General features: G+C 40.2%; 2 protein-coding genes across 5 annotated transcripts; one reads left to right on the top strand and one right to left on the bottom strand.

The window, feature by feature from the left end:
* Nucleotides 1-2,713: 2,713 nt before the first annotated feature.
* On the top strand, nt 2,714-9,784 carry nfkbiz (nuclear factor of kappa light polypeptide gene enhancer in B-cells inhibitor, zeta). 4 transcript variants are annotated; one of them, XM_035908641.2, is made up of 12 exons: nt 2,715-3,367; nt 3,800-3,896; nt 3,974-4,139; nt 4,544-4,623; nt 4,925-5,271; nt 6,038-6,143; nt 6,224-6,370; nt 7,637-7,700; nt 7,791-7,960; nt 8,114-8,224; nt 8,381-8,548; nt 8,643-9,784. In XM_035908641.2, the coding sequence occupies exons 3-12, from the start codon at nt 4,064-4,066 to the stop codon at nt 8,679-8,681; spliced, it is 1,308 nt and encodes a 435-aa protein (XP_035764534.1). In that variant the 5' UTR covers nt 2,715-3,367; nt 3,800-3,896; nt 3,974-4,063; the 3' UTR covers nt 8,682-9,784. The 4 variants fall into 4 exon arrangements, with proteins under 4 accessions (XP_006792862.1, XP_035764535.1, XP_035764531.1 ...); XM_006792799.3 differs by having other exon boundaries at nt 2,714-3,367; nt 3,986-4,139; nt 8,381-9,784; XM_035908642.2 differs by having other exon boundaries at nt 2,714-3,367; nt 4,544-4,575; nt 8,381-9,784.
* On the bottom strand, nt 9,637-13,374 carry jagn1b (jagunal homolog 1b). The gene is made up of 4 exons (XM_006792798.2): nt 13,251-13,374; nt 12,613-12,710; nt 10,337-10,409; nt 9,637-10,266 (listed from the first exon to the last, which is right to left on the bottom strand). Exons 2-4 carry the CDS (start codon nt 12,699-12,701, stop codon nt 9,877-9,879), a joined length of 552 nt encoding a protein of 183 aa, XP_006792861.1. The 5' UTR covers nt 12,702-12,710; nt 13,251-13,374; the 3' UTR covers nt 9,637-9,876.
* Nucleotides 13,375-14,332: the final 958 nt, after the last annotated feature.

Genomic DNA, 14,332 nt, shown 5'->3' with positions numbered 1-14,332 from the left:
CACATGTATACATGGTCGAGATGACAAGTTGAAGTTCAAACCAAACATCACAATGGAGTAAATTTAAGTGACTGAATGTGGCACAATCGTCTAGAGTTTACAGAGAATTGTCTGAAAAAAATATTCAGTAAGCAACTAGCAAGTGTTAAACCTTGAAAGCAGATGAGCTACAGCAGCAAAACGGGACACTAGAATAGAAAATACAGCTGGTATGATGAGTCATTTTCTGCTGCAACATTCAGATGGTAGGGTGTAAACAACATTGATGCATGGATCCATCCATTCCATGTGAAAGCACAATGTGGGTACACAAGGTATAACCTAAATTGAATCAGCAGATGGATGTAAAAACAACAGCAACAACAACAAAAAATAACAGACTAGTAAAAATCATTTTTTAAAAACCAACATTAAAACCAAAAAATGTCTTCAGTTGAAGTCAAAAATCAGTCAGTTCATCAAAACATTACTGTTTATTTATCAGCCTACATTCATACACCCTATCTGTCTATCTCTCTCTATCTCTATCTCTCTCTCACACAGTGGCTTGCAAAAGTATTCGGCCCCCTTGAACTTTCCCACATTTTGTCACATTACAGCGACAAACATGAATCAATTTTATTGCAATTTCACGTGAAAGACCAACACAAAGTGGAGTACACATGAGAAGTGGAACGAAAACCATACGAGTCCAAACATTTTTTACAAATAAATAACTGAAAAGTGGGGTGTGCGTAATTATTCAGCCCCCTGAGTCAATACTTTGTAGAACCACCTTTTGCTGCAATTACAGCTGCCAGTCTTTTAGGGTCTGTCTCTACCAACTTTGCACATCTAGAGACTGAAATCTTTGCCCATTCTTCTTTGCAAAACAGCTCCAGCTCAGTCAGATTAGATGGACAGCGTTTGTGAACAGCAGTTTTCAGATCTTGCCACAGATTCTCGATTGGATTTAGATCTGGACTTTGACTGGGCCGTTCTAACACATGGATATGTTTTGTTTTAAACCATTCCATTGTTGCCCTGGCTTTATGTTCAGGGTCGTTGTCCTGCTGGAAGGTGAACCTCCGCCCCAGTCTCAAGTCTTTTACAGACTCCAAGAGGTTTTCTTCCAAGATCGCCCTGTATTTGGCTCCATCCATCTTCCCATCAACTCTGACCAGCTTCCCTGTCCCTGCTGAAGAGAAGCCCCCCCAGAGCATGATGCTGCCACCACCATATTTGACAGTGGGGATGGTGTGTTCAGAGTGATGAGCAGTGTTAGTTTTCCACCACACATAGCGTTTTGCATTTTGGTGACCAGAGCACCTTCTTCCACATGTTTGCTGTGTCCCCCACATGGCTTGTCGCAAACTGCAAAAGGGACTTCTTATGGGTTTCTGTTAACAATGGCTTTCTTCTTGCCGCTCTTCCATAAAGGCCAACTTTGTGCAGTGCACGACTAATAGTTGTCCTATGGACAGATTCCCCCACCTGAGCTGTAGATCTCTGCAGCTCGTCCAGAGTCACCATGGGCCTCTTGGCTGCATTTCTGATCAGCGCTCTCCTTGTTCGGCCTGTGAGTTTAGGTGGACGGCCTTGTCTTGGTAGGTTTACAGTTGTGCCATACTCCTTCCATTTCTGAATGATCGCTTGAACAGTGCTCTGTGGGATGTTCAAGGCCTGGGAAATCTTTTTGTAGCCTAAGCCTGCTTTAAATTTCTCAATAACTTATCTCTGACCTGTCTGGTGTCTAAATCCAATTGAGAATCTGTGGCAAGATCTGAAAACTGCTGTTCACAAACGCTGTCCATCTAATCTGACTGAGCTGGAGCTGTTTTGCAAAGAAGAATGGGCAAGAATTTCAGTCTGTAGATGTGCAAAGCTGGTAGAGACGTTCCCTAAAAGACTGGCAGCTGTAATTGCAGCAAAAGGTGGTTCTACAAAGTATTGACTCAGGGGGCTGAATAATTACGCACACCCCACTTTTCAGTTATATATTTGAAAAAAATGTTTGGACTCATGTATGATTTTCGTTCCACTTCTCATGTGTACTCCACTTTGTGTTGGTCTTTCACGTGGAATTCCAATAAAATTCATTCATGTTTGTGGCTGTAATGTGACAAAATGTGGGAAAGTTCAAGGGGGCCGAATACTTTTGCAAGCCACTGTGTGTGTATTTTATATTATTATAGTCAGCTTACTAATTGTTTTTGGCACAAACGATCCCTTCCTACACCTTTTTGCTAGCTAGAGGCATGCAATCATGTTGTCCTAAGGGCATTAATTAACGGACAGCTACAAGAGACCGGGCTTTTCCTTAAGACAGCCTGATGACACAGCTTCATCATTTTTTTCCCTCCAGTTCTTACAACCCTCTTCAGTTTGCCCCTGATTACCTCATTGAGATGTTGGATATAAGGACACTTTCAATCAAGCTAACAAACTCTTTCCAAAAACATTGTGGCTAACGCCAAAGCCTCTTAACACCCTGATCTCTGATTAGCTTACTTGTAAATGGAATCAATATATGTTTCCAGATATTGAAAGCTATTAACAATTTGCACAGACTGACCAGGAAGTGAAACACCTTTTACGGGGCCTGGGTCATTCAAGACATGCTGTTTTGACAACATTAATCAACAAATGAGCCTTACACAATTCTTCCAGCCTGCGTACCTCAGCAACCTAGCCTAGTAAAAACAATAAAACCTACAAGTGCAGACATAGGTCACATTTTTTTGGCAGGCTCTCATTTTTTCCACATTCCTTCAAAGGCATGTTTGAGTTGGTTTCGGGATTAAAGAACTCATTTTGGGTAAGTTCAGTACCTGTCGGTGATGGTTAAACGTAGAGGTGAGGTATACTCTCCACACAGTGGAGCAGAGCACAGTCACCACATGGGAAACATTCAAAAACTCAAATGCTATATGTATGACAAATATGACAAATGCTCATCTAAACAAGTCATCTCATCCACTTCAAAGCTGCCAAATTTGAAGTGGATCAGATCAAGTGTAGTCGAAGCAGGCAAAGAACCAACAAAAAGGCAGATTTTAAAAAATATGTATTAAAAAGCTGAGCAGAAATTTGTAGTAAAAATCTGTCTGTCTGTTCTTTGTTTCAGAATAAGGACGTTATCCTTCTGTCATCCCATTCTCCCTTATCACGCATTTCATAACGCCCACGCAGGATCAGTTTTTTTAAAGTCTAGCACAACCTGTCTTCCTCTCCCAGAGGGGAAATCCCAACAAACGAGGGCTGTTACAGGGGAGTGGTTTGCTCCAACAACAAATTAAAGTCATCCAGAGCTAGAGCTTTCAGTTATATGCAGGTGTTCAGTAACAAAACACAGGTCTTCATCCTGCAGATGCGCAGAACTTGACAGGTAAGCCTCTGGAACCTAAGAGGAAGTTTTCTGTTTAATGTAGTAACAGGACATATTTGACAATAATCTGCTTTAATTGAAGAGTACTTAGTTCAAATTTGCACTGCGTTTGGGACTGAGTGGTGTTAAAAGGCAGCATTGTTCATAAGTTTGCTTATGTATTCAAACTGTAAAGTTCATTTGCATATAAACTGATCGCCGCTAATCTTTTATGTTTCTAAATAGGCTTAAATCCAACTGTTTTTATAGCCTTTTTTCTTACTTTAATACTTTAATGTACTTTATTTGCATATAAATTTGTTTTCAGTGTTTTAATCTCGACTTTCGCCTTGAGCTGCAAACATAAACTAGAAGAATTTAGGTGGCTTTAGTTTGAATAAATGTTTTGCAGTTATGCATAAAGTAAAACCTTTATTTTGAAATGCTTAACAGACACACCTCAGTAACCCTGTGTAGGAGGAAACCAGTTGCGGGGCATTTTGTGCTGCAGTTGTACCTTGTTTCTGATCCTGCGTTTACAAGCAGAAAGGTGAGCCACCTGTACATGTTTCACTATCACACACCTGCTGTTTGTTTGTTTTTCATAAAATTTATAGTGATAGGCAGTTTACCCTCCAGGTTGTGTGTGTGTGGAGGGAGCAGCAAAGAAAACTGACAGAGAACGCTGGCTGAGAATCAGTGAATGACTCCGTAAACATGCTGGATTCTAGAGGGATTGAAATCTCAGGAGGCCAGACTCTGCTGGCCTCTCACTTCGGCTCGAGTTTCAGAGGTGAGTTTGTGTAATTTCAGTAAACTGATAACACATTCACTGCTCTAAAAAGTCTGAAACTCTAACCTCACACATTGTTTTGCCTCCAGACACCTTATTCCACCTGTTTTATTTTTCGAGATTCATAGAACGAGGAAGTCAGACAGACTTGCGAATGTTAAATTAGTCGCACTGTTGACTTTGTGTGCCAGGCCTAAAGCACACCACATGACTAAATGCTTACCTAATCAACCGAGGGCTTTTATTGATAAATGAACTTTACCCCCTTACTGCATGCACTGTTTCCTATTTTTCACTGAAGAATAAATACCTGATGCTTTATGCAGTGGCACATATTTACAGTGTGTGAAAGACACAGTGTGTCTTTCATGTCCAGGCTAGTAAAACTTCTAATTTCCCTACAGGGTGCTCATTCATCGATGTGAAGCCGCCACCGGTGAGAACTGTGAAGCAAATGCTAATGATGAAACGTAAAAATCTACAGGTATGGCCTTGAGTGCAAGTAGACCAGTAAAGTACAGAAAATAGAACATATAGAAGACTTCATCTGAACTCTTTATAAAGGTGCACATGAGCGTGTAAAGTCTTGAGTTATGGCAGTGCTTTCAGTTCCTCCAGTATGAGGAAGAATTGGCAAAATTCAGAGCCAAGTACAAGTTGTTGAGAAAAGTCTGCATGTAAAGGCAGCCCAAATGAGTGTGTTTATTATGAATAATAACAACCCATAATAAGCCAATTATTAATATTCCTAGTAAAAGTTGACATTGATCCTCTTGTATTAACAGAACTGCTCACAGGACAACTACAATTTGGAGCACAAACGCATGTCTCCAAAATATGAAACTTCTCCCACTGGCGTGAATCATCATCAGTTAAGCCCTCCAGCGCCTGTCAGTCAAAATACCACCACCCTGTTTCCAACTGCTGCTCCTGAAAATGCTCCAATGAAACAAGAGTTTCTCGTAAATCAACAAATGCAGCACAGCTTCGAGTATCCACCCCTGCACGAACAAAGGACCCCGTCTCCTGAAGGCAGGATGACCTTGTTTCAATGGCAAATACAGCAGGAGTCACGCAAAGTTGAAGGAATTTCCCTAGAGCAGCTGTCCATGCAGGACTCAGATGGTGACACGTATGTATGCATGAACGAAAGCATTACCCTGACCAGTGGTTACTTCAATAAAGATCAGTGTCATAGAATTAGGTGAGAAGATTAAAAAGTAAACTAAAAAGTAGAGATACAATTATATGGGCAGACAGAGCTAGGTCAAAGTAAAAAGCTACATGGGTGAAACGACTAAAAGTCAAGGCTGATCAGCTGAAACAGGTTAAAGTAACAGAACAGTGGAAGGCTAAATAGCACCCCCCCAGCAAATTTATAGCTAAATGGTTAAAAGCTAAAAGGTTCCAATATCTACAGTTATCCGATAAAGTGACAAAAATATGAAAATAAGCTAATGGATCATTGATTTTTAAACAGTTAGATAAACATATTGGGTGAAGAGTTTACAAAGACAAAAGCAAACAATTGAAACGGATCAAAATATTCAAATAGTTGGGAAAAAGATGATTAAATGATTATAATATGCAAAGGTAATGGATAACAGGTTGGAGCGGTTGGAAAACGGGTAGAGAATAACTGACAGTCACACGAACACTAGGTGAAAGTTATTGGTTTTAGGGTAAACAATTTATCAAAAAAAAAAAAAAAAAGCAGACAGAGGTGGAAATCATTGAGGATGGAATGGAAAATAGCTCTAACAGGCCTACTTGGCTAAAAGTGCAGAATAATTATTAGAAATCACACAAATGTACAGTAAGCCTGACCCAAACACTGACACATGAACAGCATTTCTGTGGATTTCTGCTGCAGCTGACCTTTTTACTCCTTCCACCAGATTCCTTCACATAGCAGTAGCAAAAGGTCTGCGTGCTCTGGCTTACGTGCTCTCTGCAAAAATGGCTGGAACTTGCCTTCTGGACATTAAAGAACACAACGGGCAGGTAAAGACATTCAGTGGCTTGTGATTTATGGTGGTTTTCATACATCACAACACATTAACCTGTAAGCTGTGTTTCCACAGAGCCCTCTCCAGATCGCGGCTGCCACCAATCAGTACTTAATTCTCCAAGACCTCATGGCTCACGGAGCTCAGGTCAACACGAGAGACTGCTGGGGCCGTGCTCCTTTGCATGTGTGTGCTGAGAAAGGCCACTTTCTCACTCTGGGGGTAAGAAATCACTATCAGTATTTACCTACCTACCTGCATATGTATATATAGATTAAATGCTGATTAAAAGTTAAAGCATAAACTTAAAGTTGACCTCTTTAGGCTTCAAATATTCACTAATTTAATCTAAATTAAATCATTCCATTGCTAAGCAGCGCAAGATTATACTGTCTAGCAACTTTTCAGAGCGTTGCTTTGGATCAACACGAAATTTTTAAGTTAGCTTTAAAAATTCTCAAACTTTAATTGCTGCTATCAAATACAAAGTGGCTATTCAGTGTAGACATTTACCTAACAAGCGAAATTCCCTGCACTAATCCCTTTGGGATTGCATCAGAATTGCATCTGGTGTTCTTGTTGACGCAAAATAAGAAAAATATTTGTGGTTGTTTCTATAGCAACAACAGGCTTAAACACACAAGTTTAAGATGTAAAAAAGGTGATTGTTCAGAGTATAGTATTCCCATGATACAACAGTAGGACAAAGTAACAGCAGCCTTACTGTCGTATCTCCTAGCGAGATGGGAGTGGCACACCTGTCTCACTATTGCCCCAATCCAGGGCGTGAAGCTCTGCTGGTAAATGACACCTTGTGAGTAAATGAGCCACGCCCATGGAAAACGGCATTAGGTGATACCTGAGGATTGAGAAAGGCTGGCTAAACTCCAAACGCAGGATTCATTTCTTTTATAAAACATAATTCAGCTTTCATAATAAAGCCTGAAGATGTTCACTGAAACCACAACACCAAGTCGTATAGATGACGACAGTCTTGCAACGTTTAAGCATCACAGGGCCAGAATTGGGACAGCTTTCCTCAATGGAGTGCTTACAAGTAGGGGAAAAAGAACTGTCTGATTCCCACTAAAGGTTTAACCGAAGAAGGCTCTTGGATGACAGGTCTTCTAAAACAAGAAATTGAGTAAGTCTTTAAGTCTTGTCTTGAAGACTATAAAAAAAAGAGGCCTTCATCTCAAGCCCTTAAGACAACAGAGATACTCAACTCACCTTGTTAATGTATAACATGCGTATTGCTGAGAGTTAATGTGAAACACGTTGCCTGCTTCCTCAAATGTACCAAAGACCTTTGTCTTATCACATGGCGCCAAAATGAATAATAAACCCGGACTCTGATCCACTTCCCCTGTAACTGTGACAAATGTAGGCCAAATAACGTTTTGTCAGAATAGAATTTAGTGTTGCAGTCATGCTTTTTTTTCTAGTTGTATTAAGAATATTTTCTTAATCTCACTCATGTTTCCACAGGGCATCTGGAAGGCCTTAAAAGGAAATGGGGAACTGATCGATGTAGAAATATTCAGTTACGATGGTGAGTGTGTTTTTGTGTGACTGAAAACTTTAGGATGCTCAAATGCCTTTTTTGTGATTAAATTCTGTAATTTGTTTCTGTGTCTGGAAGGTTTGACCGCTCTTCATTTGGCCGTCTTGTCTCACAACAATGTTGTGAAGGACCTGAGGAACCTGGAAAATCCCTGCACATTCATGACCGCGGAGCTGGGGCAGCGGAAGCGCTTGTACTTTGAATGTATCAAGATTCTGCTGAACATGGGCGCCTCCTGTGGGACAAAGGTAAGTATTACCACTTCAGGGGAACATTTGGCTGGCTTGGTCCTGCTCCACACCAAACTGCTCGGGTTTTCCGGTCTCTTGTGGTTTGGTTTAAGATACAGTGATCTAAATTTCCAATCTGGTTTTCATTTGGTTTACTTTTAATCTCTCCAGGATCAGAAAAGTGGGCGGACTTCTCTCCATATGGCTTCTGAGGAGGCAAATGTGGAGCTGCTGAAGATTTTTCTTGACCAGCCAACAATGCTGTCCATTGTAAATGTTAAGGTATGCCTACTGTTTCATGACAAACAATATATTTAGGGTGGATTGCTGCCTTTTACAAGAAACCAGAGAGAAAGTTTCCCAGCTGTCACAGCTCCAAACTGCACCCATAAAAACTACACAAACAGTAACATGTGGTGTCTTGTCCACTCCTTTCAGACATTCAGTGGAAACACGGCGCTGCACATCGTCAGCTCTCTGACCAATCACAAAACTCAAGCCGAAGCGGTGAAGCTGCTTATGAGAAAGGGAGCCGATCCTGGGATTAGGAACTTAGAAAATGAGCTGCCATCTCAGCTGGTACCTGAAGGTCCTGCTGGGGAAAAGGTAAGGGTGTCACTTCACATACATGCTGGAGAAATTGCAGATGGCAATGTTTGCTGACTGAAATCAAAATCAAATTCAAATTTTTTTCCTGCAGGTGCGGCAGATCCTGAAAGGAAAACATGTTAATGCTTAAATAAAGCTGAAGAACACTGTCAGTCAGACAGTTGAATATGATAAATATGATTTGCCAAACAAGGCAGATGGTGGTTGTTTCAGTGAAACATGTTGAGTTGTTCATTACGGTGTAATGCTTACAAAAAAAAGAAAAAAAATTGTACTTATGTAAAATTTTTGTTGTTACTTTTATCAAGTAGGGTCAGTGTGATTATTCTTTACAAGTTTTAAGGGTTTGGAAAGGAATCTTGGGTTTTTTTTTTTTTTTTTAATTTTTGAATATTTTAGCACCAAGTGAAATCCTTTTGTTAATGCAGTGGAAAATATTTACCCATCTCATCAAGAGATCGTACTTTGAAAGGTATCAAATGATTTTTTTTCCCTGGCATATTGGGCCAAAATGTAACAACTGGTGCATCCCTCATCAAATCTACACTTAATTTTGTAAGCTTAAATATCTAGGTAATGTTTTGATAATGATATGCAAAATGTTATGTGGGGAAAAAAAAAAATTACTGAACCAACTTTTTTCTAACTATGTAATTACACTGTGTTGTTTTTGTCTTCATGACTGTGTGTTATTGTAAAGGTAACTATTGTGATGTGTGAATTGTCTTGTTTTACATTTTTAGTTAAGTTTCAACTTTATGGTTGTAAATAGGAGGGGTGATACAGAATTCTGGGACTCTGCCTCATATACATATAAAAAAATCAAACAGGCATGATTTAAATTTGGGCAATCACCTGTTAATGTCTTATGTGCGTCTCCAACACATTGTGGAAAACCTCCAACTCCAATTTTGATTTAATTTTGGAGAAATGGACGAAGTCACCTGGAGGAATATTTGGCTAATATGGTGCCGAATCCCAGAATTTTTACTACAATTTACTACAATTTTCTAAACATTTTTTTAATGTTACTGCATGTGATTTGCGTTTTCTCAGTACTTAAAAGTAATGAAGTACACAAAACATTTTAGGATTTGTTGCTGTTAATCATGAAATGTCAGAAATCATGTACAGAAGGTGGTGGTTACAATCTGTCCAAGGACTGATTTTCTTCAAACAATGATGTAATCACTGTCAAATATAAATATAGAAAAAAAAACAAGCTGGACAACAATAAAGTCTCTTAGTCTTGGCAATTCGGCTCTAAGATCCTCTTTGTCCTTCAAACTAGTTGACCTTGGAGTTTAAGCATACTTCAGCTGAATCTATTTCTTCTTCTTCTCCTGTGTGGTGGTGAACCACTGGTCCAGCAGCTTCTTACTATAGTAGATCTGCCAGCCGTGAACCTGCACGGCGATGACGATCACCAGGTACATGACTGACACGGCGCTGAAGCCGAAAATGAAACGGTATGCTTTGCCGTGGCGATAGAGCTGCTGAGCCACGGGGAACATCTCCATGCTGCCGTAGATCAGTGGTGCCACGCAAAAGAGCCCGGCGCTGATCATGGAGATGACCAGGTAGCTGATGTTGTTACGGGGCAGTGCCAAGAAGCTGAAGACTGTGGGTATTATGCTCAGTAAGTAGGGGTACTCCCACTGGTATGGAGAGGCCACCACCTTGTGGGACACCAGGTTCAGCTGGCTTACCGTCACCTGAGAAAGAAATAAAAACACACTCAACTTTTACAGAACGTAAAACATGCTTCTCCACAAGAATGCTTACCTGAGCTGCCATCAACACCCAGATCAGCAGATGGACAATGTTGAGCTTACGGATTTCAGACTTCAAGGAAACACTGTGAACAGAAAAAATAATAAAAGAAAAACCAATCAGATGTTAGATTTTAAACGACTCAAAATTTAGTGGATCAAAGTCTCCTAAATACAGAAACCTTTGCATAGCAACAAATCGCAATCACTCACTCAGAAGAATCTCTTAGATATAAATTACTATGTACTTATTTAAGCAGGCCGATGCTTCTGATGTCTCAGAAACAGTACTTCTCAAAAGGCTGTATTTGCTTTGGCTTGTCCATCCAGAAGGAGGATGAGCTTACGCAACTGCAAGAGGCCTGTGGGTCCATGATTCAAAAGAATCACGACTTCTCCTGCAGTATTACTCAGAATTTATTCAAGCTTACAATGATCACCTTGACCCACATTGTGCTCAAAGTCATATTTGTTGTTTTACAAATAACTTGTGAAACGAGATGAGATAATGACCACATCCCGTCCCAGGTCAGACAGGTTGTGCAGCGTAACTTTTCCTTTAAATGTTGATCACTAATACATACAACCACTGCAGAATCATCAGTATCTCTGTACGAGGCACGACCTGGACTTGTCCTGAAAGTTTGACGTGTATGAGCTGAACAGGAATGGAGGCAGCAGAGTCCCCGTTGGAGCTTTTGCACATCACCAAATTAGACGAGGCCACCACCCTAATAGGGGTGCAACGATACACAAAATTCACGGTCCGGTTCGGTTCGATACTTTGGTGTCACGGTTCAATATTTTTTCGATACAAAAAAATGTTCATGCCTTTTTAATTTGTCATTTATTAAAATTATAAATATATATTTTAACTCAAAAGTACAGTTTTTAAATTTAATGTTGCTAAAACAACAAAGTAATAAAAAAATAAATCTATCTGATCGTAAAATCACTCATCTTTGGAAAAGAGAGTTTATTACAGAGAAATGTCTCTTTCCAAAATAAAAGCTATACTATACGCTTCTTCTGGGGTATATTCTCAGCAGCATATTAAACATATCAGGTCCCCATAAGGAGAATCATGTGCTAACGGCTGTCTAAATGACTCGGGAAAAGTTTGTAGCATGCGTGCTTGTTGTTTTTGTCTGCTTCCACTTGTCTTTGCACGAGGATGATGTCGGCGTAAATGTGCAGTCATATTCGTTGTGTTCCCACTAGTGCTCTCAGCGTTAATCTCGTTGAAATGACATTAACACCACAACACGGTAAATCTCCGTTAACGAGCTACCGCGGATCGCCCCGTGCGTGGGGCTGGATGGCGTCAACACGTTAACGAGCTAACTGCGCTAACACACTAGTTCCCACCAATGTAATTGAGCATTGCGTGGCACATCCAACATACTGTTTTACTTTTGTCCATGACGCGCTTACCTTCAGGGTCATACGTCACATGAAAACCAAAACAGTTCCAAACGCCAGATCTGAATGAGGGTGGGGGAGGTTCAATTTGCCATGTTGCAAGGAGAGCTTAACTTCTGTCTTGCTAGCTTGCGCTGCGCTCAGTAGATCTGCACTCGACAGTGCAGCCTAGGCGGAGTAGTCGAACGCAGATCCACTGAGCGCTCAACACACACAGCATCGTCAGAAGAAAAGTTGATAAAATAAATAAAAAATTTTGTATTGTTCGATACATATGCGTACCGAATCGAAAGCACTGTATCGAACGGTTCAATATCGATACGAGTATTGTTGCACCCCTACACCCTAATTAGATATACTACCTTACAGACTGGATGCAGTAAGTAGTCCATGAGATGCTGGACATGTTGACATGTTCCTGTAGCATCTCTCTCAGTAGCTCTTGAGAATAGTCTCTCCAGCTGATAGTTGTGACGCCAGATGAGATACTACTGACATTCTGGTTTTAGAACAGCTGTACTGCTCTTTTTAGCTTTTCAAATTAGTAGTTTAATACTTAAGAACAGTGAAGCTTGTTTTATTATTTGATTTGAATGATCAGGACTGTACACTGATGAAAGAAAGCCTTGAATGAGCTGAGGTATACATTTTTATACTGTCATCTATATCAGTTTATTTAACAGGGCCCTAGTTAACACTTAGCAGCTTTTAAACTAATTAAACCTAAAGTGATTCCAGATAAACACTACTAATGTTTAATTACTTTGGCACTTAAGTTAAAATATTAAAAAATAAAATAAAAATAAATATAATTCCTTAAGAGTTGAATTTGGGGATTATCGCTCATTTAATGGTAAATAAATGAACCTCATCTGGTAGTGAGAGGCGACCCGCTCCCGGTGCTGGAAGTCACTGCCATCTGTGCCCACTGCTCTTGGACCAGCCCGAGAAGCCATGATGGATATCTGAAGGCAAAACATGTCAGGTTTAACATCATCTAATGTCTAATTACACATCAGTAAGCCAGTCATTTCCAGCAATGAGCTGACTGCTCAGTCAGTCATGCAATACCGTTACTCTTATATTTTACACTTTAAAAGCTTCACGTTTGCGTTTGTAGAAGTGACAAAGCTCTAAAATGAGGGTGGAAGGGGACTTTGCTGTTATTAAATCACAGCATACAGGTGTTTAATTCATTAGTTATCTGCTAATGCTGCTAATGTGGCACGGGGGGCGTTTAAGAGTAAGCTCCTGTTTCCCACTCTGCATGTCAGCTTAAATGTTTCAGAAGATGCTTCGTTTTTACTTCAGCTGCCATGACTTATGTCGATAAGTTGAGTTACAAATTGTTTGGGAATGGCTAGGCTAGCAAGCTAATGCCTGTGAGTGATTCACTGCTACTGTAAGTCAAACAAAAGTAGTGTTAGCGAGAGATAAATACGAGTCAGACAGGCAATGGCATTATGTCGTCTGTTGAGACATCTGATATATACAACGGCACTTACCTTTTATTTTCTGCTACAGAATAAAAGCATTTAACCGTTAAAAACCTGGTTAACAACGGCTATAGAGCAGCTAGCTGGCCAGCTTCATACAAGGAAAAAGGGATGACAGACAGAATGTATGACGTGTCAAACCCTGATTGGTCTCTATCTTCTTGCGCCCTCCCTTTCCTGTGACTGTCATATGTTAACCATTTAATTCCTCTGATAAGCAGATTGCATTTCTCTGGATGATCTGATGGCAACACACTGACACTGCTGCAGTCATAGGCTATTTTATTTTAAACATAAACTCACTGGCCACTTTATTAGGTGCTCCTGTTCTATTGCTCTTTACTGAAACATGTAATCAGACAAATAATTAATGCATTTAGGCATGTATACACAGTCAAGATGACCTGTTAAAGCTCAAAGCGAGCGTCAGAATAGTGAATAAAGGTGATTTCAGTGCCAGACAAGCTGAACATTTCAGAAACTGATGATTTACTGGGATTTTTCCACAAATGAAAAATTGTGGAGGTCAGAGGAGAATGGTCAGACTGCACTGAGCTAATAGGAGGGCAACAGTAACTCAGACAACCACTCTGAATGCACAAGATGCCAAACGTTGGCCTACCTCACCAGGTGCCGCTCTTCTCAGTGAAAATTAGACAATAGAAAATTGCCTGGTCTGATTTCTGCTGTGATATTTGGACCCCTCAGTGCCAACTGAGGATTGTTTAAATGTCACAGCTTGCCTGAGTATTATTGTTGACCATGTCCAGTCCATCCCACATGACCCCTTATGATCCATCTTCTGATGGGGGCTTCCAGCAGAATAATGTGCAATTTCACAAAGCTCAGATCATCTTTAAACTGGTTTCTTGAGCATGTTAATAAGTTCATTGTACTCAATTGACCTCCACAGTCATCAGATCTCAATCCAGTAGAGCATCTTCGAGATGTAGCAGAACATTTTGAGATTGATATCTTGGATGTGCAGTTGACATATCTGCGGCAATTGTGTGATGCTGTCATGTCAATATGGTCCAAAATCTCTGAGGAATGTTTCCAGCACTTTGTTGAATCTATACCACAAAGAATCA

The sequence above is a fragment of the Neolamprologus brichardi genome, chromosome 23, assembly GCF_056152115.1.
Source record: "Neolamprologus brichardi isolate AB-2024 chromosome 23, ASM5615211v1, whole genome shotgun sequence".
Taxonomy (NCBI): Eukaryota; Metazoa; Chordata; class Actinopteri; order Cichliformes; family Cichlidae; genus Neolamprologus; species Neolamprologus brichardi.
Note: the sequence above shows the minus strand (reverse complement) of the source record. Positions and strands in the feature narration are given on the sequence as shown.